Source organism: Neopelma chrysocephalum, unplaced genomic scaffold, assembly GCF_003984885.1.
Source record: "Neopelma chrysocephalum unplaced genomic scaffold, ASM398488v2 Primary Assembly neopelma1_22, whole genome shotgun sequence".
NCBI classification, from domain to species: Eukaryota; Metazoa; Chordata; class Aves; order Passeriformes; family Pipridae; genus Neopelma; species Neopelma chrysocephalum.
The window spans coordinates 11,207,272-11,233,105 of NW_020897689.1; the positions used below are offsets into that span (position 1 = coordinate 11,207,272).

The 25,834-nt window shown below is 36.2% G+C and overlaps 1 protein-coding gene across 3 annotated transcripts; it reads left to right on the forward strand.

Moving 5' to 3' along the window:
• Positions 1 to 510: 510 nt before the first annotated feature.
• On the forward strand, positions 511 to 22,319 carry PPP1R42 (protein phosphatase 1 regulatory subunit 42). Of its 3 annotated transcripts, none has more exons than XM_027700544.1 (9): positions 511 to 738; positions 1,942 to 2,142; positions 4,043 to 4,209; positions 4,643 to 4,781; positions 7,374 to 7,490; positions 12,527 to 12,644; positions 13,927 to 14,034; positions 15,235 to 15,386; positions 22,182 to 22,319. In XM_027700544.1, the coding sequence occupies exons 2-9, from the start codon at positions 2,014 to 2,016 to the stop codon at positions 22,218 to 22,220; spliced, it is 969 nt and encodes a 322-aa protein (XP_027556345.1). In that variant the 5' UTR covers positions 511 to 738; positions 1,942 to 2,013; the 3' UTR covers positions 22,221 to 22,319. The 3 variants fall into 3 exon arrangements, with proteins under 3 accessions (XP_027556345.1, XP_027556435.1, XP_027556253.1); XM_027700452.1 differs by having other exon boundaries at positions 512 to 738; positions 13,927 to 14,055; XM_027700634.1 differs by lacking the exon at positions 13,927 to 14,034.
• Positions 22,320 to 25,834: the final 3,515 nt, after the last annotated feature.

The following is a 25,834-nucleotide window of genomic DNA, read 5'->3' on the forward strand; positions in this document are numbered from 1 at the left end:
TTGTTTAGCTTGGAGGAAACTGAGAGGAGACCTCATAAGAGTCTACAGCTTCCTTGCGAGGGGAAGCAGAGAGGCAGGCACTGATCTCCTCTCTCTGGCGATCACAGGACCAGAGGGAATCGCATGAAGTTGTGTCAGGTGAGTTTTAGGTCAGTAAAGGTTCTTCATCCAGAGAGGGTAGTTGGGTACTAGAACAGGCTCCCCAGGGAAGTGATCACGGAACCAAGCCTGACAGAGCTCAAGAAGCGTTTGGACAATACTCTCAGGCACATGGTGGGATTCTTGGTGTGTCCTGCGCAACGCCAGGAGCTGGACTTGGATGATCATTGTGGCTCCCTTCCAACTCGGGACATTACGCGCTTCTACGTACGTGAACATCACCGAAAACCACCGACCCGAGGCCATCCACTGCGCAGGCGCAAAAATACCCGCCCCTGTTCCCTCTTGTCGGCGCTGATTGGGCGGGGAGGGCGCGCGCCGCGGCCGTTGGGGGGAGTGCCCCGCCCCCTCGGCCGTTGGCGTGCGGTTGTCGTGGCAACCAGGGGCCAGCGGCTCCCGCGGCTCCCGCTCCTCCGCCTGCCGCCGTCCCAGGCCCGGAGTGTTTCCTCCTGGGACGGACGGCTGGAGGAGATCCCGTCCCCTACCTGCCATCAAGGCCGCCTTCCCACCGGCCGAGCTGGGAGGCGGTTGGTGGTGGGGACGGGACGGGGAGGGCGGTGTGAAATCGCACGGCTGTAGGTAGGCAGGAGCTGGGGGACCGAGGGAGGGAAACCTGCCTGCCTTTCCCTCTGTTGTTACTGCTGGGTTTGGAAGGAGGTCTAAGAAAGGGCTCTGAAAGGTATTTTTATTTAAAAAGCAAGAAAGAAACACATTTCTCAGTAAAAAAACCCAAGCAACCCCACAATGTCCTCTCAGCTTTCCTTCAGCCCCTTTTAAAATAAAAGTAAAAAGCGAAACCCGCGTGGATAAGGGGGACCTACTGTGCTTCAGCTTTGTTTAGTAAGCAAGGAAGTTTTTCTGCCTTCGCAGCTTCAACCTCGGCTTTTCCTCAGTTTCTCCTAAATGTAATATTGGCAAGGAGGATTCTACGTCCCTTGTCTTGTGTGGCTGCATGAGGTTTAGCACTGGGATGCTTTTTGGGATTGGCATGTTTTTTGCCGTCTCCTCAGTTCTTCTAATACACTGATGTAGGGGTGTCGTGTATTGGCTAAAATATATAATATACATTGGATTATGTACTGGCTAAAAAGGCAACGTTTTTCTTCTGAGTTATTAACTTATATTTGTTAGGGTATTTTTATCCCCAGGCTGTTTGTGCATCCAGTTCAATATTAGTATATTGCCTTCTTCCCTCTCCTCTATGCCCTGATTTATAAGCTCACTTGGAACCATAGTCAGAATATAAACAAAAAAAACAAACTTGGTGTTGTTGTAAGAGCCTTTACAGTGTGGAAAAACTCAGTTTTTCACTGTGTAGAACAAACGCACATGCAGTTGTGTGCATGATTAAAGTGCTGTGCGGATGTGTAAGAAGTATTGTAGCATAATATCACCTCTCACAGCCTTAAAATCTGCTATAGAGAGTCTTGTATTTTCTGACAAATATTTAGGTTATGAGCTTCCATTAATTAGCTACTTACATGTGAGAATTATTTCTGCTGTGGACCATTGTTGCTCATATTTCTTAAGTAAACTTAAGCAAACTGAAACAACCAATCAAATATAACAATGTATTTTAAATGCTTTTTAACACATCAAAAGTTTGAAAAATTGTCAGCACAAAAAGGGGTAGATTTCTACAGCAGCAAATTGTGTACGTAAATGTGTCACTGTAAGCAAAAAGGGAATGGGTGAGGAAACATCAGATTTGAAGTACACATGTAAGCTTTGTTGAAGATCTGGGATACAAGTAGTAAACCATCTTCCTTTTTTGTTTTTAAGGCATTTTGTAAAACAACTTATAAGAACACGTCTTAGAAGAAGCGATAGAGCAGCTTGACCTATTACAGAACTATGGTTCGACTAACACTGGACCTCATTGCTAAAAATGTTGGTCACAAGAGTCGCAATGAAGACGACTTTGGACAGTATCTGCAAAAAATAACTCATCTGAATTTGTCAGATAAAAATATAGATACAATTGTAAGATTTATTTTTCATTCCTTTTAACCTGGCTACTCAAATGTTTTGTAGTTACTGTTATGCTGAGTTGGTTATAGTTGGGGAGACAAAAAAGCAAAGCCAAATTTCCATTTTATAACAGCTATAGTATGTTTTAACACTTCTATTGGCTTGCAATTAGGCTTTAATAATGCATCTGTTTGGGAACATGCTTCAGCATTCACTGTCCTACTGTTTGGACCACTGCTTATATGTAAAATGTTTAAACAGATTTTAAATGCGTGACATTTGAAATATGGAAATAACCTTTTAGCTGTAACTTTTAATATAAAACATCGAAGTGACTGTAACTCCAACAGTCTGCAGGGGTTCTTATTATCAACGTGACACTTTTTTCTTTATGTGGCAAGTCTTGCTGAAGTATTTTACTTACTTTAAACTGCAGAAATATATATTATCAGTACACTGTTTTTGCCATTAATTAATTAAAATAGAAAATCCATGAAAGCAATTACACAAGAGAGATGACGTGTTAAAGTGAAGTATTTTTTGCAGTATTTCACAGAACTATTATATAAATATGCAGTTCTTAAACAAAAAAAGAACAAAGCAATTTACTACTTTGATTATTTTATACAGTTCCTATTTATTGATTATTACCTTTATTAAAAAATGAACTGTGGAATAGAAAAGATGTAAGAAACTAGTAATTTTGCAGATCAGATTTTTTGTTAAAGAAAACAGTAATGATATTACATGCTATTAAGCACAACACTTATTTTTGTTAACGCCATTATTTTTCTAGTCTTGGGAATTTTACAGAGTTGTTAACTCATAGCACAATCTTTTCAATCTATCTGTGATTTATTCCTTGGATTTCAGAGGAAGTCTGAGAAAGGAAAGGGGAATTCAGGAACAGGATATAACCTGAGTGAGGTTAACAAATTTGGACTGGTGTAGTGGCTTTTTCAAATTAGTCAGGTTAAAAATCTGCCTTTTTTTTTTTTTTTAATTGCTCCCTAGGGATTACTCATTTAAAAAATAACCCATGAACTTTTCATTTTCAAAGACTAAACCTACAAACTCAACCCAGTTCTCCTTCCTCTGAGTTTAATAATAGGAAATTTATACAGGTTTCAGTAAGTCCCGAGTTAATTCAAATCGCCTCAAGATACTGAGTACATTTTGAAACTGCTGAACCCTGAACAACTGCATTGTTGTGTATTGTGGATTTCTGCTTTTAAAGTGTGATTTCAGTCAAGAAGAAATCGCTTGTTCTGTATGAACAGATCCCTGCAAGCAAATGGGTTTGTTCATCCCACTCTTAGGAATGTGCATAGCCACAGCAAGTTACTAATTGGATCAGACCATTTGATGAGGACTGGCTCATCAGATACCACAGTAAAGTTTTACAGAAACCTTCATAAGAAGGTGTGACCTTTTAGTTGTTTAATAGGAATACATTCAAAGACACTCAACATTTGAGTGCAAACTTGGGCTCAGAAGCATATCAAAATACACTGAAGTACAAGGTTTTTGTATAAATCAGTATTCCTTTGCCAAGAACTGATTTCCATTACATCAGTGAGGTTTGATGGAGACAACTACACTAACAACTGTGCTTTTCTGAAATCCACCTTATGAAGGCAGGGAAGGTAATGAAATCACACAGGGTGTGGTGTACCTGCTCTTTATGCCTGTGGTCCTCAGCTTCTGTATGGCAGAATAGTAATGACAAATTTCAGTCTTAAGGCTGATGATTGCTGACACTAACTCAGTTTTTCTAGAAAAAATAGTGTTTGTTAAAGGTGAAAATTTATAAATCGTGCAACAGAACTTAAATATAAGAACAATCAAAAGCTTCCCAAAGCAGGCATTGAGTGAACACTATGTAGCATTAATTTGTAATTGTTTATTTCAGGGTGTCCTCTCTTTCTGTAAAAATCTAAAGGTTCTATATTTATATGATAACCGAATCAGCCAAATCCAGAACTTGGACTTTGCTTCAAATATAACACACCTTTACCTTCAGAACAATTGTATTTCAAGTATAGAAAATCTCTCATCACTGAAAAAGCTTGAAAAACTGTAAGTTGAAAATAATGTATTTGTTTTACTAGTAAAAACAATAGTTATTTCACTAAGAAATTTAAAAAATTATGTAGCTGTTAAGGTCCTTTTAGCTCTTGAATTCTGCTTTTCAAATAAAAGTAATTGCTTGTTATTTTTTTATTAAGTGTTCTGTGTTGTAAGTAATGACATACCATCTTTACATATATATTTGCATTTAAATGATTTTATTTTGTCTATCAATAATAATAATAATAGCAATAGATAAAACTGCTAAAAAAAACCCTGGATCAGTTAACTGAATGTTCTACTCGTATGCTAGGTTCTTCCTTTTCTAATTTCCAAGTATTATTCAATAATACTTTAAAAATATTTTTCTTAATATATTGAAGCCTTGTGTTTGCTCTTACTTCCAAAGGGTATTAAATCTATTTTGTGTTTTATTCTGCAGGTATTTGGGAGGCAATTACATCACTGTAGTAGAAGGTTTGGATAAAATAGGAGAAATAAGGGAGCTACATATTGAAAATCAACATCTCCCTCCTGGTGAAAAGCTTCTGTTTGATCCGATATCTCTTAGGTCCCTGGCAGTAAGTACATTTTGAGAATTTCCATGAGCCATTAATGAGTGGATCAGTATTTTTAGAAGAACTGATTAGGACTTGATCACTCTGTGTTTTCCTTTTCTGCCAATTGGTGGCATTCTTTCAAGTTCTAACAAGGAGATCCCACACCAATTCTCATAAAAGCTAGTGGTCCAGCAGATTCTACTTCTTCATTTTTTTATTATGAAGAATGAAAATGAAAATAGAGAGAGGAAGTAAGGAAGTATATAGATGCCCTATACCAACAGAATGTGAATAAACTAAAAAAGGGGTAGGAATTTATCACTCTTAGTTTTCTTAGTCTATTTAGTTTGTAGTGAATTCGTTTGCTGGTATTTCTCTGATTTGATTGTTACACATTTTATTTACTGCCTTTTGTATTCCTCTCAAGAATGTAATGGAAAAAAAAAGCAAAACAGCTTTTTTTTTCCTGGATAATAAGAACAACACATCAAAAGCATTCCGTTTTAGTTCTGCAGTTTTTCTATATTGTGGTATGTCATGATTTCAGGAAAGTCAGCTTTTGAAGTTGTCTTTCAATATGTTAGTTGCTCAGAAAACATAAAATGTACAGTTAAAGAGGTTAAAGAGGCGGCTTTAGTTGCTAATGGATGTAGTTCTAAACTAAAAAAAAATTCCTCTTGCTCTATTTCCCAAAGTGTAGTCAGTAATCGATGAGCATTTTTTGTGAAGATAAAGAACTCACTGAAAAGTGAGTTCTTTTGTTCACATATATGTCATAAACATTTGGCCTAGCTCTAATTTCTTCTCTTTTGAGATTAAGTAATCCAAGACATGTATTGCAGTTTTTCTTTAATAGAAATGAGCTGTTACTGTGAGAGCACTTGTACTTTGTTCCTTCTGTATTGGAGAAATTGTCAAAGAAGAGGGGGATTATATAGCAATAATCCTCCCAGGATAATAATTTATAATAAACTCATCCATGTTTTTCAACGTCCTGGCCTAGAGTCACTTGCATTTTGTTCTTTATGGCTTTTACTTAAGGCCTTTTGGTGTGGGTTTTGTTTTGTTTTCTAGGAAACTTTGCATTCTTGACCATGTAACATCTTTGTGGAGGCTAAATGCAGAAGAATTCTATTTTATCCTCTGAATGCTAAGTGTTTAGACCCTTTTTAAGACATCACTTTTTACTTTATCTTCTTCTGTCTGTTTCTGGCTCTTAATGCTGTCAGAGATGAAAGAGCCAAGAGCATGAGGCCATATAGCTCTCTTTGTACCACAAGCAAATGTTTTGATGATGACAATGTCATGAATTTGAGGAGATTAGGTTTATGAACTGGGTGTATTAGGATGATACTGGTAATTTCTGTCTGCAGTGTAGATCTTGGTCAGATTTTTGAAGGGGGTGGTTTTCCTGTATACGCTGCTGAAATAGACATTTTCCAACTAATGGTAAGTCCCATACTTTGTATAATTGCAAACTCACTGTATTAGGTGTCCCTTTTCATTTCCTGGAGGTATAAACTTCTTCTTTCTTTTATGTGAAGCCTAATAATCATATGTCCTGAGATAAACACCTGAAACCCATTTTATTTTTATCTAAAATGTAATGATGTCTGTAACTATTGCTTGTTACAAAAGGATCAGAGATATGTATGCCCAGAGGTTTGTAGGATCAAGCCTGAAAGAAAAACGGCATAGTCCAGGTGTTAAATGAGACTATATGGGTATCAGATACAAGCTTCAGCTCTGTACAATTCATATGCAGTCTTAGGGCCCCCAACATAAGAAGGACATGGACCTGTTGGAGCGAGTCCAGAGGAGAGCCACAGAAAGGATCAGAGGGCTGGTCAACTGTGAAGACACGCTGAGAAAGTTGGGGTTCTTCAGGCTGGAGACAAGAAGGATCTGGGGACACCTTGTAGCAGCCTTCCAGTACCTGAAGGGGGTTTATAAAAAAGCTGGAGAGGGGCTATTTACAAGGGCATGTAGTGATAGGACACAGGATAATGGTCTTAAGCTGATTGAGGGCAGGTTTAGATTACACATTAGGAAGAAATTCTTTACTGTGAGGGTGGTGAGGCACTGGAACAGGTTGCCCAGAGAAGTTGTGGATGCTCCATCACTGGAAATATTCAAGGCCAAGTTGGATGGGGCCCTGGGCAACCTGATCTAGTGGAAGGTGGCCCTGCTTATGGCAGGGGGATTGTACTAGATCTTTCAGGTCCCTTTCAACCCAAACCATTCTGTAATTCTATAAAATGCAGTCAATTTCCGTGTCTGTTTCGTACTTCAAAAATAGAGTTAGTAGCACTTGCAGAACTCTGTAAACCATTTGAAGATGTTTAAAGTATAACAAGCATTCAGTATTTACTGAGAATTCCTGAAATAATTGAGAAATAATCTTACTTCGGTTTGACTTCAAAACCAAAATAAATTGCGTTTTACAACAAGGTAGCCAACATAAAACAGTCTGTGAGGTATGTGGTAGTTGTATTTGCATGTTTCTGCTTCATATGCTTATTCATCCTTTACGATAATTTTCTGTAAGAATGTACAACTTGACTCACATATAGATTTAAAAAAATATTTCTTTTTCTGCTTTTCTTTCTTCAGAAATCTTTATCTGTATTGAATATCAGCAATAACAACATTGATGAATTAGAGGAACTGGCAGTTTTGGAAAATCTTTCTTATCTTAAGGCAGTTAACAATCAACTTCAACATATGAAGGTATTAAAATAAATCTTTGTTATATTAAGTATGAGTGATATGAAATTAGTCACATTCATCTTTATCACCAAATATAAGAGTAAAAATAAAGTTTACTTCTGCAGTTACTGAACCTCTGACTTGTCAAGCGATGCTGTTTCTTCTCATCCAGAAATCTTATTGAGATTAAAAATGGAGAAGCATTTATGTAGGATGTCAAAATTTATATTTTTATTAATTAATACTAAAATGAATTGGCTTAGATAGTAACCCAAATTACCAAGACAAAGCCTTGATTAAAATAAGCTCTTGCATTACTATTTCCACATTCTATTTCCTTAGAAAAGTTAACTTTCATTGGTTAGTAATTATTTAAAAAAATTGTTCGTATTACTTCTTAGAATACTTAATATATTTTTAACAGAATGTAACAGAATTTGGCAGTTCTGTTTACTAATGAGGAGATTGCAGTATTTGGTGTGCATAACCTATAAATAATCTAGGTCAATATACTTTATTTTGACTTTATTTTTTATACTTTAATATTAAATGTTGAATGGTGCATATCTGTTTTACTAGAGAACTATTAATGCTTTGTATTTCAACCTGTGTTTCTGACTGCCAGTTGTGATTGAATTCACATCAAAATACAATTCGTGTAAGTTTTTGCTGAGTAATTAAAACCACATTGTATCAAAATAACAGTAAGCTTTTTCAAATAGAGAGTTTCTCCAAAGCTTCCCTTTTGAAAAGGATTCCTTTTCTAAATAAAACATATTACAAATATTTTTAATTGGCTCTTTCTGTTGTATAAATAAATATACTTCAGTTGTGATGATCTTAGAAGAAGATTGTTTTAGGCAAAAAAACAATTAATTTTAAGAATGAGGATGCCAGTTTGGAGACAGTGTTTTCAGTATCTCAGAGGGAAAAACAGTATGCTCTGAAATAGAATAAGGAGAGGACAAGAAGACTGCACTATACAGTAACTGTGTATGTATTATTTAATCATTATTAAATTTCGTTATTTAATCATCAGAAAGATCAGAGTTAAATTTGCCCAAATCAACTAGACATGTAGATTTCTATGTTATATGGTCACAGCTTTTGAAAAATTATGTGGCTACCATTTGAGTTTGATGCTGCTGCTGCTATCAGTTACACTATCAAGCTCTGGTATATTTTGAAAATTACTGTCCTGTGTGTTTTCTAAACAATCTCCACGTTTTGAAACATGTGGAACAGAGAGGATGTTTCTTTTCGTATGTTTGCAGACCTGTAAAACTAATGAACATATCAAATGTATTTACCATACAGTGTAACGCAGGTGGGTATCCAGCTTTAATTAAAACAATTACTGTGTTATAAGAGATCACATTTTAGTAGGCTCTACTTATCACTAATATAAATTCTTAAAGAAATAAAGACCAAACTGTTGAAAAAAAAGCATTAAGCCATGCAAAGTATTTTTTAAAAAGTCAGTTTTAGCTCTGTGTAATGTAAGAGTCTTTAGCTCATAGTAGACATCTAGCAAGAGAACAATCTTATACAGCCACTGACTGTTCGAAAAAAAAAGCTGAGGGAAGTTCTGAGTTTCTTTCATTATTTTTGCAACCCTGAATTTCATGATTCCATGGCTTACATTATTCTACAACTGTGAAAGCTGAAAGGATTTGAGGGGTGTAGTTTTATGCACTTCACTGGTTTTGTGGGCTGAACTTGTCACACACAGCAAAGGCTCTTTCACTCCCACACAGGCTGCCTCCACTATTCTCCCTCTTGGCCCTCTGTTATCGAAACCCTGATGTGTACCTGTTTCTCATGCCAAAAGCTCTGTGTCCACTGTTTTCCCATTCCTGCTGTCCCATCACTGCCATCGAGAACATCCCTGGGAATGTCTGGCATTGATCAGAGATCGTGGCAGTGCTGCATGACAGGGAAGTGTCAGAGAGCTCTGTACCCAGCTGTGCTTCACCCATTGGGAAGAGAAGCTGTAGAGGAGTCATCTGCATCCAAGTAGGGCTGGTCAACAGCAGTGACCTGTGCAGCAGAGGTAGATGGCTGCAGGAATAACATGGAGTCTTTTTAAAAGAGGAAAATGGGAAGGGCATAAGAAATGCACAAAATGCAATCTTCTTATGTAGACTTTTCGCACATTTGTGTATTTAGTATAATTATTTTATATCTAAACATTTTTCTCACTTTTTTCACTTTATTATGAAAACCCATATTCTCTTGCTTTTCAACTATGCCCCCTTGATTTCAGAGTAGTTGAAAGTTAGGACTAGTAAATTCAATTGCTTAAGCTTCTGGCTAATTCAGGGCTTTATTACCATAATTAACAGACATCAGGGCATATGACCTTGTTTCACATGACTGAAGTTTATATAATGTAGTCTGAACAGTAGACCGAAGTAAATCAAGTAAATTTTCTTAATTAATGCAAAATAACTATGACTAGCTACCACGTGCAAAAAGCATGTCTTTAGGTCAGTTATCAAGAATATAATTGATTTTAATAGAATTGGCATTTCTTTGTTTTCTATTGCTTGCTACTTGATTTATTTATCCTTTTCACTTTAGGCAGGATCACCAGGTCTTCTAGACTGCAGTGTATTTGGGTTGGAATTTTTTAAAAGCACTATATCTATTAAAAAAAAAACCCACAACTATTCCTGTTTGCAAAAAGCCAGAATATAATTTATTTATTAATTAAATTAGTTTTGAGAACATTATGATTTGTGTGTTTGGACAGATAGAGAAAATACATCTAGAAATACCTGTAAAAATCTGTATTTCACAAGCCTTTAATTTATTCAACCTCTGCTCGGTATTGATTATGACAAGAGGATATCACAAAAGATGAATTCATTCGCTTCAGAATTGAGTGGGGAACAAGAGAAAAATTATAGATTTTCTCAAATAGATTATGACAGGTAATCAAAATGGTGACAAATTGCTGTCTCTAGATGTATCAGGGGCAGTTGGACTAGACGTTTCCGATAAAAAATGGAGCATACTGGTCAGATACCAATTCTTAACTGGCCATCATTAATTGGTAAGAAATTGCCAGCACTACAGCTGCCTGCTCAGGCGCTTGCCCTTCCCCCTCTCCCTCCCTCCCCATTGGAATATAATTTGCTCGTCAGTATTTTGTAGCAGACCTCAAAGTGATAGCATGACATGATCATTTATCAAACGGAGCCTGCCCAGAAGAGTGTCTGGTCCCTTTAGTACAGCGTATTGAAAGGCTGGGAAGTGAAAGCACTTTATTAGAGACAGGAAGGCAATGAACAACTAGAGCGTATCGAAAGGGTAATCATATTTCAGCACAGGATTAGTGCACTCTTAGATAAACATACACTGGAGTAAGCATGTTCTGGGTCATTTATCAAGTAAGTAACAGCTAACAAAAATCTTCAGGACTCTGTATACATTCATCAAAGTTAAACTGTATACATTTTGCTTCAGTAATAGACAACTTTGTGTTGCAAAACTATTACTTGAAAAAATTATTTCTAGTGAAATCTAGAACACATTACAGATTTCAATTATAATGATGAAGGCTCAGGTAAGAATAAATAAATACACTTGCTCGATTATTTTTATTTTTTAATAAGTCTAGCCTAAAATATTTCTTCCCTAAACTGTGTTTGTGATTAAGTGTTAGCACTTAAACTATAGGGGTTATCATGTTGCTGTACTTATGCATACTGATTAAGCTTTGGTGTGCAACATTATGAGAATTATTAACATTTCTTCATGTAGACTAGTCCTCAGAGTTTCTTGCTTTGTTTTATCAATCTTGATCCTCACAGAACCAGACTTTTTCTCTGTTTTACTAAAAAGACATTATTATCACTGAATAACAATATGATGAAATCACCATCATCATTGATAGACCAAAAATTAAATGGTTTGGAGGTGTGAGTCTGTACTGCCACTTTCTCTTCCATGTGATTTTTCTAAACGTATGTTATATAACCCATAGAATTTTCCTGGGAGGATTTTGTACCAAGAGAGAAGAGCCTGCAAAAGCAGAATTCTCCCTGCTTGCATTATCCAGGCAATGTTCTGGATTTGGAGGAACTAAGAGATGCCTACATTGCTAGGTACTTCATTATTGGCATCAAGCTACAAAATTCTACACACTTTGCAGTTTAGAATCTGTCATAGCATGATTAGTAGATTTTTCTAAATTATTACAGCAACAGAACAAAAGTTCTCTCTCCTTGTATTTATACAGATTGTTTTGAATCCCTCCTTAAGCTTTTCACATGTATATAAGGAAAGCCTATCAAGAATGACAGTTAAATGAAATTTTGGAAAGAAAATATTTCAGAAAGTAGGGTGTCTGAGTAGAAAGGACCAATCTGCTAAGCTTTGCATGCTTTTAACGTGAATTTATTGTATTTAAAAGACAGAGTAGTTTCATCTAGGTCATACTGTCCTTGGGTAACCAGACAGAAACCCAGATGGAGAAGGGTATATTTCACAAATTTCACTGTTTAGGCCAGTACTGTAACTGACCACCCACAGTTATGTAGGGGGGATTACTTTTTCTCCTGTAAAATACATACATATAAAGAGAGAGGCAGTTACTGTGGCTTTTTTCTTCAGTCTGTTCTTTATCTGTATAAGGTATTTATTCTTCCACACACTGATACTCTAAGGACTCTGTGAGACCATAGGGATGCATTAAGAGACATTACGTATCATACAGATTTTTTGGTTGGTAGTTCCTCAGCATTAGGTGCTTATAAGAGGGATTGAAGTGGTCATTTTCCATAGCCGACATAACTGTATCCTTAAAAATGCAGCTTCTTCCAACTGTATCACCGTTTCTTCTGTGTGATTATGATATATTCAGGGGATGTTATGCGCCACTCTATTTGAAAATGTACATTCCTAATGTGCATATTCATACATATGAATAGTCTCATTGAAATTATTTCTGTGTGCAGGATTTGGGTCTGGCTGAACAAATCACATTACTATTGAATTTTACACTGGAGGGGGGAAAATAATCCAATGTTTTGTTGTTGTATCAATTGCAGGATTTGAAGGTTGTGTTAAACAAATGGACAAAACTACGCAGAATGGATCTTACAGGAAACCCCATCTGCCAAAAGCCAAAGTACAGGGACAAGGTTGTAGTACAGTCACAAACTTTAGGTAAAAAATCAAACCAATAGCCCACCCACAACCCCCACTCTTTTAGAAAACAACTGATACATTAATAGTTCTTGAATTGCACTATGTATGTAAACACAGTTACTGCTATAGAAATTTATTTCAAGTGATAAATTTTTAATTTATGTACAAAGCTAAAACCCTTATGTAATCAACTTCACAAACCTTGTTGTTTGGCTTTTGCTATTAGTGGTAGTAATTTTTTTATAATAGGTGATTGGTGAGATTGTTACAAGACAATAAGACTTTTTTTGTGTTCATGTTCCAGATGTTGTGAAACTGATTTTCAAAGACAAGTTTAATCTAGTCCCCTATCAATCTGTAGTAGTTGCCTAGGTGTTTGTTGTACAGTACCAGTTGTACAGATCCTACCTTACTGTGTTTGAATTTGTTATATAACTTTTGTACTTAAACTTAAAAGCAATTTACACTTATGTTATGAATGTATTTGTTAATCTTAACCTTATATATCCCGTTTACATTATTATTATTTTGATATAATTTTAGCATAAAAGGAAGAAACTTATTCTTCTATATCTGAATATTCATACTGTAGAAATAGGTTAAAAAATTGCTAATTTTTTACTTTTTTGGATAAAGGTGGCAATTATCTTTAAAGTTGTAATTATAGAACTTGGTTTTTCTAAGAGTACAAAATATCATCCATTAAGAAAAAGAAAAAGCCTATCTGCACAATCAAAATAGCAGTGCCTTAGGACACTTCTAATGCATCCAAAATTTGCGGACATGTGAGGTACTTCCTTTGGTCTGACTCAAAAAATGCAGATGCAATCAATGAAACACAGAGCATAAGCTTGATGGCACCTAAGTGAGTAAAGTTAACCTTAGAGAGCCAAATCTGTGTGTCTGTCTTCATGAGCAGTAGGACTCTGTGATTGCTAAGATGCAGTTTCCCTCTGAGTCTGAGTTTCTGTGTCTATCTATATCTTGTGCAAGAGCATAGCTTTTCTTCAGAACTTTCCATAAGGTGCTGCATGTTAACCAAATCTGAAATATATATATATTTCCCTTGAAAGCTATAAAAATAATAGATGTTTCTTTTGTAATTAAGTCGTGTTAACTCACTCTTGCAGCTTGAATATGAATATCAATCTGTATTGGGTATTTTTTCTCTACCAGAATACTAAAAAGAGAAAAAAAGATTTGAAGGGAGCAAATACAGAACCAGTACACATTACATACAGCTTTGTAGAACCCTTTAGTTAACTTTGTATCACAGAAAATGTTCTCTTCTCTTTGACAGAATCCCTTGATGGGAAAGAAATTAAAGAAATGGAAAGACAGTTCTTAATGAACTGGCAAGCCTCCAAAACTGCCAGGAAAAAAAACAATGAGAGAATGACAGATGAACGTACAGTCTATGTGCAATTTTGTAAGCAAACTAATCAATTATTTCATGCTTATTTACAATATTATAAAAATAATAAAATAGCAGCTAACGATAAATATACTAAGAATGAGACTTGTACCGGTGCTGACTCCAAAACACAGGAGTAGAAATTGAACTTTTCTGATATAAAATTTAATTTTAGCACTAATCCATGTGGTGTTTTTTTTCTTCCCATCCCAATCTCCCAGAATTATTGAAGGGAGGACCTAGTACATTTTGAGTGTATAAATACTTAAGTTTGCTTTCCATATTTAAAGAAAGTGTTGGGCATTCTAAAGCAAATATGCATGAAATACATCAGACTTTTAAAATCTATTTGATGATACTTATTTGATCTGTGTAAATTGCCAGTCCTTTTAAAGGTCTTCACAAGATACATGACTAGCAGAAGTACAAGTTTTACACTTGGAAAGAAAATAAATGTCTGGGAGGTAAAAAAGCCTTAAACCCTTTTGGGGGCTTAAAAGCAACATATTCTTGAAGTGGGAAAACCAATTAGTAGGTTAGTTTTGAAACTGAAGGAAAACCTGAAATATAATGAGATTTTTTAAAATTATGGTGTAGTAGTGGCTGTTACAGAGTTGACTGCGTGTTAAAACATAAATGACTTAATAGCATATCTTGCCATCTTGCAAAATTTGGAAACAGACATTAGACTTCAAATTACTCAAAATGGTTTGAATTACCATAATTATAAAATAAAATTGGCAGCAGTTATACTGTTGCTTTCGGAAGATAAACTAATATGTTATTTTTGAAGACATGAAGTGAAAACACTCTGCCTGTCAGCCTTAGCCCCCAAATAATTGTAATCTGCTCAGTGTTTGGAAGCCATATGTGAGTGGCAATGGTTCTGAAATGGTCTTCTGAATAACTACTGATATAAAGATATGCTATGTAATTGAATTTACTCCCTTTCAAGTAACTGTAAGTGAATGGGAATACCTGCTTTAATATTCACCTTCATCAGTGTTTGCAGCATCTTCCATAATTCCATACAAAGTTTTCCATTCTCAGTTATCAAATTCAAAGTAATTTACCTTGAGGCTGTTTTCTATAACAGGATATATTTGAACCTATGATCAGTCACACTGAATATTAAATCAATATGGTTTGACCTGGGATATTAAATTAATCCTTTTTTTATTCTGTTTTCTGCAGCTGACTCTGAAACACCTCATCCTACTCTTTCCTTTCACCACAGTCACTCTGTGGAAGAAAAACCAAATTTTTTAGTTGTATCTCAGAAGCACAAAATTGAAAGAAAACCTCTGCCAAGAATCCGTGAAAGAAAAAGTCAGATGAAAGCTCAGGTGTGTTCCTCAGACATCTTCCTTTTACTTCTGTTACTGCTTGTACAGCTGTTGCTGAATCAGTTGGAAAATGAGTACAGGAAGGTAGAATTTAATCTGAAATAATTTTTTTAACCATGTTATATTTATTGTCTTTATTTCTTTGAAAGACAGGTAATAGATTTCAGTTTTTGGTTATAAATCCATAGACTAGCTAACAGTAGTAACTTCAGTGTTACTGATTTCTGTCATATGCATTTGATTGTACTATTTTTCTACAAAGGTAAAATAATATCAAGTTAATTTCAATTAATATTAATCAAAGTTAATTCTTGGAAGTACAGTTAAGGTGTCAGCACTATTGGAGACTGGTAATCCTGTGCAGAAGGAGAAACAATCACTTTTCATCATTACAGCTTACTTCTAACAGACACGTGCCAGTGCATTATATATTTGATTAGCATTTTCCTGTAGCATCAGCTCAAGAACATGGAGATAATCAAGAAAGAAAAACTGATGTGTGTACCTTACAGACGTTTAGACACTGCATGAATTTAAACAATTCAGAATTTATGATATGTATTCTTTACTCATAGCCTTGTGAACTCTAATGGAACTGTTGGTGGGAATAAAATCTGCTCATAGGGGTTTGCAGTTTCACCTGTAGTGATAGTTTAATTTGGTATTTGGGATCTAATATCACTCCTTCTGGATTTCTAATGATATTTTTAACGTGTTTTATTATTTACCAGCTGAACTGGCCAACAAAAAAAAATCATCATTTATGCAGTGCTGTAGATAAAATAAATAAATAAATGTAACCGACACAAGTATTCTTTTGTAACTAAATTACTAAATGTAGTGTTCTATTTTACATTCAAGTTAGACTTTATTAGTATGTTGGACAATTTAACTGAGCAACATTTAATGCTATTTTATTCTTGACAACTTACCACTTTCCATTCCATCAGTTTTCTTCCTTCTGATTATTTGTTCTGATTAAAAATAACTGCCTTTCCCTTAATAAGAAGGGAAGAAGAATTACAAATCACAAAGCTGCTCTCTTTCAAAGGATCGTTTTTGTCCTTCACATGGCAATGGATATATTCTGACCTGAAAGGAAACTGAACTTGTCATATATATGTGCCCGTTCTTGAATTTTTTTCTTGCTTCAGAAAGCAGTGGAGCAGTTTAAAAACAAGAACTGCAGGAACAATGCACTGGTTATCACAAATTAGTACTACTATTAGTACTACTATAGTGAATAGTCCAGGCTTGTGAAATTTAGAGGGGCACAGACTAATACTCATGCTGTACAAACATTTTTGTGGGTTTTTTTTAATTCCATTATGAGTTTATCCACATGCTTAGTGTTCTGTCAGCTTGCATGTCATCTTTATTAGCATCCTGTCTTTTGGGCCAGACTGAGTAAAACTGCCTTTCATGTACCATTCCCCTTAGTCCTGAAAAAGGATGGAACATGCCTGTACAGCATCTTTTCTTCAGTGTAAGACCTTCTGCTACCCCCTTTGAGATAAATCATTCTGATTCTGCTTTACAATGTTAAAAAACTGTCCAGTTGTTGAGCTTCTTTGCTTGACAAAAGTTATCCCCGTATTAAAAAGTTGGAGTACAGTCCTGGCCCTGTTGAAATCCCTTTTGACCCTAGAAAGGCAAAGATTGCATCTTTCATACTTGATTGGAATAAAATGTCTATATTTGTATTAATTTCTATTTGCAAATTAAACAATTCTAGTGATTTTTTTTAAACTGTTAGTCCAGAATATTTTAGTCTGATTCACAGAAAGGTTAGGAGAAACTACAGTCAGATGGCATGCATTTAGTATTTTCAAAAAACTTGTGAGAATTTTGTCTTAGATGCTGAAGGTTTCCGTACCTTACAATTTCATGTATAATCACTGATCCTGAGATGTATTCTAATCTCATTAGCAGAGGAATTCCATGGAAACCAAGAAGTCTTGGGAGTTAGTTAAAGGTTTGTGAATTCTTTAGAATGTTTTTGGGAGGAAAAAATACCCTCAAAATACAGACATATTCATTCTCAAAGTATATGGGTGTATGAAAAAATGACAGATCACAGTATTCCCTTGTCAGATTCAGTAATTAGGGATATACATAAATGTGCCCATATGTAAAGGAAGGAAATTTCGTCAAACTGAACAAATACCTGTATTGTTTAATTGAAATTCAGTATTGTACCAAAGAAATCAGTGAATTTTAATCCTATCCTCTATGTTAGTCAAATAAATTATTTGAACAGATGTTTCCTCTTTCCATATACATGCTAGGTGATGTTTGACCTTGGCAACTGAAAAACAGGCATTAAATACCTTTTTAACCTACATCTTAGATCCACTGAGGATTGCATATTGCTTGAGCAATGAAAAAAGCCAGTTATTACTAGATTACTGAAATATGTCATTAATCTTTCTTTTTGATAATATAAAAACAATAGTAGTATTGGATTTTAAGTTAGTTTTGAACATTTAGAGAAAATTATGGATATTGGCAGGAAGTAATTAAAATAAAACAAATCACTTAACTATTTTAAAGATACCTAATACCTTGCAATGGGATACACCATTATAAATTTTCCCAGAGTAGAGAAGTTGTTGAAATTTTGATGTTGTAAACTTAATCTGTAACCAGCAGTTTCTGCCCACATTTCTTTACTCATGGAATTAAATATTGTGGTAAGCATTCATAGAACTCCAGAATGTGGTGGGAAAGTCACCTTTTGTCTCTCCAGCATATGTTATGTGATTAGCAGTATGGTAATATCTTTAAATTATATAGTCAGCATGTAATAAGGACACTGGATAGTGTCAACTAATCATAAGCCACTCTGCTGCCACCATACACATCCTGCATAGTTCAAGTTCTAGTCCAGATGAAAGGAACTTGCAGTGAGCAATGTTAGTTCTCCCTCTTCTTAGCTCTTCTTGTATCAACATTGTATTAATTAGTTAAATATTTATACGTGTGTTGAGGTGATTTGTCTGATCTGTAATCCACACAGGATAATGTATATTTGATAACAGATAGGAATGTACATGTTCTGCCTGTATACTGGGCTTTTGTTTATATGAATCTAACTAGCATTATAATAAATAGAATTATTAAGGCCTGTTATATGACAGGTTTTTGGGGAGGGCTGATACTGAGATTTTAATTATGTATACTCAAAAGATTTACAATTGTATACTTATTTCACACTACGGAACATAGTTTTCTCATTTGAGAGGGCAGTGGGGAAATAAATCTTGTTCTCTTACTGAACATCAATTGCAGCAAGTCTGAAAATTCAAAAATAAAAGGTATCCTCAGCCTTGGCTTCAGGAAAAGGATAAATACAGAGTTAAGATACAAACCAGTGCAGTTTTAGCTCCACACCCTGGAGCTCCTTTTAGCTGCTGAATATCCCACAAGCACTCCAAATGTATTCAGAATTAGATGCATTAAATATCTGGAGATACCAGCTGGAGTGCTTTGGCAGAGCCTAGAGCATGTTTTGAATGGACTTGGAGTGCCTTTTCCAGCAGCTACAGCCCATCTCACTGCCTTTCGTTGGTGATGGTGTTGAAGGAAAAATGTATACATCTCCTTAGTGAGGTCTAGAAAGTATCAATCAGCATTTAGTGATGAAGGCTGGGGAAGAGAAATGTAAGGAATTTACTTGCCGTTGAATTATTCAGCCATGACGTAGGATATGGAAGGAGTTGCTGCAATGCTTAATAAAGTGTAAGGATAAAGAGATAAAGTGAAGTTCTGAAATTAAATAGTGTTGCTGAAGCAGAGCCATTTGAATAAGGTCAAGTATTAGCAGTTTCGGATTACTGTGACTCATGTAAGGTCTCAGCAGGCAATTCAGCCAATTGGTTGGTTCCATTTTTTTCTGGAGAATATGCACTACTTGTAAAGGTGAGTATAAGTGCTTTCACAGGACCATAACTGACATTACAGTAATGTGTATCTTCATGGTATTTTCGTATCCATATTTCATATCCACGTGCGGGACCCATGTCCATTCTGCCCATGATCATTCATACTCTTCATTTAGAAGGAAAAATATAACTCTGTTACCACAAACATGCAAGATGATATACAAATGGCATTGTAAACTTTCAGTAGTGGTAATTTAACAAAACAACAGAGAAAAAGTAGTTCTAATATATACCAAATCTGTGGTACTTAACACTGCCACATCATTCAGCATCCTAAAGACAGTGAAAAAAGGCATCCCTTTTTGACCATGCCCATGCCTCCCCACTCCAGTTCTCTAAGCTGCTGGCTGTGCCCAAAACTGAGAAGGAAAAATTATGTAAACACACAGAAGATATGCATTGATAGACCCCCTGCACCCTTGAAAGGAATAAGTGCTTTTCAAAACGCAGAGAGAGACCACACATCTCCTGGTGAGCAGATTGCCAGATAGACCACACGTACTCTTACATGTCTGGCTGACCATATATCAGATACACACATTCTTGACTGGCAATCTGGCGGGAACACATTTGCTTGCAATAGACAGCTCCTTCTTCCAGGAAATATGGGCTATTTCCTAGACATTTAGAAGACCAAATGGCACGTGTGACTTGTCAGCCAATAGGTCAAAAAATTACCGGGGCACATCTGGGTATGCAGGCTCTCATGCACTTTCAAGAACATTGAAACCCTTCTGTTTTTTTCTGTTTGAAACCTTCTACATAAAATACATGAATATTTAAAATAATTTAGGTTAGAAAAGGCCCCTTAAGATCACCAAGTCTAAAAGTAGGTCCATAACATTTTAAACAGAATGCAGAGAGAGGACTACTCAGTGATTTTAAAGTGAGTTGTGTCTTGTAACTGGCTCCATCAAATTTGTATCAGGAATGAAATACTATTTTAGGATGTTAAATGAAAAGCAGACTCAAATCTTTGCGTATCTATTTTTCAGGTGTTACTTGTTCACCCTAATAGTTAACTATATAAATGAAGCATTCAGTATGAAGTATTTATTTCTTTCCTATCCTTAGATCTTTATATGTATAAGTCAGTACTTTTAGACTACTGTTGACATAAATCCTCAAAACTTCATAATGTTTTTGGTCTGCTGCATTAGAATTGCACATTTTTTTATTGTGTAACTAATTTACAGAATTATAAAAATAACTTTTGTAAAACACACGTATGAAGAAAATAAACAAAGTAAAGAAGCAATGCTATATTTTCAGGTTTTTAGAATACATGCCTGCATGGGAGATTTAAAAAGTAATTTGAGGTTAAAATAAAGACTGCTGCTTGAATAGGGATATATAAGTAACTTCTGTAATAATTTCAGTGTAACTCAGGTGAAGTCAGTTCCAGTAACTTAATTTACTGCAATGATATAAATACTGTTTCAATATTTACCTTCCTGTATTCTCTCACATGTTGTGTAGGCACACTCCCTTGTCTGAAAAGTTGAAAGCAGCTGCTTTAATAACCCTGAAGTGAGAGCAAAGTGAGCTGCTACATTTTGGAGGACAGCATTACAGTCACTAATTCCTCCTCAAGTTCACTTCCACCACCTTGGGATTCATCCCATCCAGTTGCAAAGACTTGGATATGTCAGATTTGCCTTAGTGGTTCCTAAATCGATCATCATCTACTGTTGGTAGTATTTCTCTCTACCAAAAACTGTTCCTAGAACCCAGGAGGTGTGAGACCAAGCCTTGCTAGTAAAGATTCTGATGCTTTAGAGCTTCCATGGTACGGTTGGTGTGTTAGAATTACCAAAAGGGAAAAAATTAGGGCATCAGCGCCTGAACACCTCCCCTTGGTACTGCTCTGATCATAATCAGAATATACAGATAGATACATAAGCTTTATAATCACTGTGTATACCCACAGTGTTTGAGTTACTGAAGTTCACTTTTGAACTTCAGAACCATAACCAATGAAAAAATCCTATTTTTTTTAATTATCACATTAAAAACAGTGCAAGGTGTAAGTTAATTTAATATGCTATTATTTCTTTATATATGCAGGCATAAAGCAGTACACAGGACTGCCTGTGTATATAGCTTTTTATAAAGCTATAAAAGCCACACAATTCAAAAGTTCTGAGATGGGGGCAGAAAGAGGAAAAATACAGCCAGAAATGACTGACAACATCTTTCTATTCTCTTAATTCTGAGCAGAATTAAATACTGCATCAAAACAAGGTAAATCCAAGCCAGTCGTGAAATGAGCCATGTAATAGGCTAATACTTTAACTCAGAAAGAGATTTGAAGCAATAAACTCTGCCTTTCTTGAAGAGTTAATGTACTAGACTGCCACAATAATCGCTAATTACATGTCCAGTAAAGTTGGGTATAATCAGTTACACTTAGTTTGTAGAAAAATGTTTTGGAATAAAAGACCAAGTCCTATCTGGTTTCATTTATATGAGAAATTACTTTGATTAATACTAAGATTTTATTTCTTATGGAACTTGAAAATTATCAGTAAGTATTTGATACAAATTTATGTGGAAAAAAATGTTAACTATCACCATTTTTGTCTGCAGAAAATGTCAATTCAGAATAGCTTGGCCCCAGGTTTGACACTGGAAAAAAAAAACAACAAAGGGTTTTCACTGCATCAGCCAATAACCTTGCAATAGGTAAAGGCCTTTTTTTTTCAGCAGCAGCTTTTCATAACACTACTTACAAATTTTGTAGAAATGTTGAGTGGTCTCAGGAAGCATCAATGACAACAGGAGCAACGGGGGCTTTTGTGTGATTCTGATATGAAGATCTCATCTATCTTCTCTGATCTCTCTGATGTAGGTTGAGGAGGCCTCGAAAGTGAAGGCAGAAGTAAGTTGAATTCTAAAAGCCAGAAGTTATGAAGGATGTGAAGATTTGGCCATTACTGGATTTTTTCCCCTCAAAGTTTGCAAAGAAAGATACTGGTGTCTCTATGGATATGTTATCTGTGTCTTTTTAATCTCAAAACCAGACAAAATTAAGTATGTTTAACTTAATACTGCCTTCTAAGAACATTCAGAAAAATAAGGGGACTACTTATTTATTTAGAAGTAATACTTTGTATTGAAAGCATGTAAAAACATCTGCAAGTGCAAGGTTAAACTGATTGCCTATTTCTTAAACTTCCTCAAGAAATGAGCTGGTTTTAGCCACTGTCTTACCTAGTAGCTGCTTCTTTCCATATATGATACTCAGCAATTGCACAGAGGCATGTGCATAGTAGAGTCGTAGAATCATTAAGGTTGGAAAAGACCTCTAAGATCAAGTACAACCTTTAACCTAACACTGCTGTGTTCACCACTAAACCATGTCCCCAAGCACCACATCTACAGATATTTTTGGCACTTCCACGGATGGTAATTCCACCGCTTCCCTGGGCAGCCTATTCCAATGCTTGACCGCCCTTTCAGTATAGAAATTTTTCCTAACACCAAATCCAAACCTCCCCTGGTGCAACTTGAGGCTGTTTGCTCTTGTCCTATCGCTTGTTATTTGAGAGAAAAGACCAACCCCCACCTGTCTACAACCTCCTTTCAGATAGTTGTGGAGGGTGATAAGGTGCCCCCTGAGCCTCCTTTGCTCCAGACTAAAGAACCCCAGTTTCCTCAGCCAATCCTCCTAAAACTAGTGCTCCAGACCCTTCACTTGCTCCGTTGCCCTTCTCTGGACACACTCTAGCACCTCAGAGTTCTTGAAGTGAGGGGCCCAGAACTGGACACAGGATTCAAGGAGAAGCCTCACCAGTGCTAAGTACAGGGGGACAATCACTGCCCTGTTCCTGCTGGCCACACTATTTCTGATACAAGCCAGGATGCCACTGGCCTTCTTGACCACCTGGGCACACTGCTGGCTCATGTTCAACCAGCTGTCAACCAGCATCCCCAGGTCCTTTTCTGCTGGACAGCTTTCCAGCCACTCTGTCCCCAGCCTGTAGCTGCCTGGGGTGGTTCTGACCCAAGTGCGGGACCCAGTGCTTGGTCTCATTGAACCTTATACCATTGGTTTTTCCCTTCAAGCAGAAAGGAGCTATTAGCACATGATTTTTGAGAAGATCTGTAGTCCTAAAAAATAATTTCCATCATTTGGATTTTTCCAAGTTCTGGTGAATAATGTGGAACAATTAGGAGAGAAGGCACAAGAAGATGTGTCTGCTGGTTAATTTTTGGATTGGGAGTATTACACATAAATTTAACTTAAAATTCTGTTTTAAGTAACTGAGACTTGATTTTGGCTTCTTTGCACTAGTTTGAGTAATTAAATGAATGCTCAAGACTTCTGATATAGGAAAATTCCAAACCTACAGGTAAGGAAAGGAAAACCCAGTTTATAAATTGCCCTTGGAAAAGAAACCTTTCCTAATGCACTTTCTCTGTATGAATGTCAGCTGAGCATCTTACACTTAAGACCCTCTCTGAAATTACAAAGGATTTTTTCCTGAATAAGAAAATCAGGATCTATCTTTTTGCATGCAATGTTGTGTGTATTTTGTTATTGGTTATAAAGATAAATATAATTTGATAGAGTTGATTCAAATAAATTTAACTTCTGCATGCATTTTTCCCCTTGAATAACAAGATCTTCATCTTCATTATAAAGAACCAGATTTCCAAAGCTGAGATAGTAAGTGAGTGGTACTGTAACTCTGAGGTGCCAGATGCTTCTGTTAAACTGTTGTTTAACTAAGCTGTTAAACTAAGCCCCACACAGCCATTCTCTCACTCCCATACCAGTAGGATTAGGGAGAGAATTGGAAGGGGTATAAGCTAGGAAATTAGTGGGTTGAGATAAAGACAGTTAAGTAGGGAAAGCAAAAGACACACATGCAAGCAAAGCAAAACAAGGAATTCAATCACCACTTCCCATGGGCAGTCAGGTGTTCAGCCATCCCCAGGAAAGCAGGGTCCCATCACATGCTATGGTTACCTGGGAAGACAGATGCCAAACATCTAAACATCCACCCCCACTTCATATACTGAGCATGATGTCATATGGTATAGAATGTCCCTTTGGTCGGTTGGGGTCACCTGTCCCAACCTCCCATGCACCCCCAGTGCAACCCCCATGCAACCCATACCAGCCCCTGTGAAGAAAATGAACTCTACCTCAGCCAAAACCAGCACATAAAGCTAGTGAGCCATTTGCCTTCAGAATCAGAAAATTCAAAACACTAAATAAAGCTCTGATGTGTAGCTGTCATTGTTAGTCCTGAAATTAATACTAACCGAGAACGGAACTTCTTGTTTTAGCTGTTGTCATCAATGATATTCAGATCAAGAAAGACAGAAAAGCATACATCAAAAAAAAGTTCATTCTTGTTTAAGCAATTCCCAGAGAAGAATGTCAATACTTTTGGTGAGCATGTTCAAAGTGGCAGCTGCTCGATTGCTGACTCAATGCAGCACACTGGGAAGTTGCCCCCTGATCTCTACAGCGTGGAGTGATCTTTCCATCTTACACTTCCCTCTCCCTTACACACACCCATTTAAAACTGTTTAATGGATCATTAGTATTTCTTAATGTGGGTTATGCTGTGTAAGTCATCTAAAAAGCATGGCTTATTTTCCATAGATTCTGAGTATTTCTGGATTAAAGATTTTACTTTCTTGTATGTTAAATAAAACATTGAAGACTTGAATTAATTACTCCCGATACAACATAGGCCATGGGGTTTCACACAGAGAATCCCACAGCCAAGCAACTCACATCCAGCTAAAGCAAACCCCTACCAAAATCTTCCTCTGGTGAAACAGCAAAGTGGGTCTTGTTTTCACTCTGGATCTACTCTCCCTCTCACTTTTTATATTCCATAATAGTTTGGCTGCATCCCAGCTGCACACATGTATCATCAGGCCCATACTTTGGCCTGCCCTCAACCCCTGCATCTGAAGTCTGCAATTCCCCTTGAGTAAAATCATCCACACCGTCATTTGATGCATAAATATTCACATTTCTCCAGCTCCAGTAAAGCCTGCTCAGCTCTCACTGCTCACTCACTCCAGCTACAATACTGTGCTTCTCACATGGCCACTACCAAAGGGAAAATGGAGAGCCAGACCTGCTGAGGTTCTCTTCACCCTGGTTTTCCTTTATCTTTTCTTAGAGTGAGAACAGCTGAGTTTACAGAGACCCTTCCAGATTGAACATCTACAAGGGAATTGTTTAGAAGTATTTCCTTAAATATGTGTGGGTCTGAAATGGAATAATAGTGGGATCTTAGTAACTCTAAATCTTTAAAAAAATCCCTTGATACTATGCTCTAACACTTATGTACACACCTATACACTAGAATGGAGCCCTTCTGATACGTATTTTAGATGTATTTTGAAAGTAATTATTACTGAGAAAATACAAAAGGTTTATTGATATAATGTATTTAACATAACTGCAGAATATGCTATGGTTCTACAATACACCATATTCTACAATTCAAATATCAACATGGTATTTGAAAC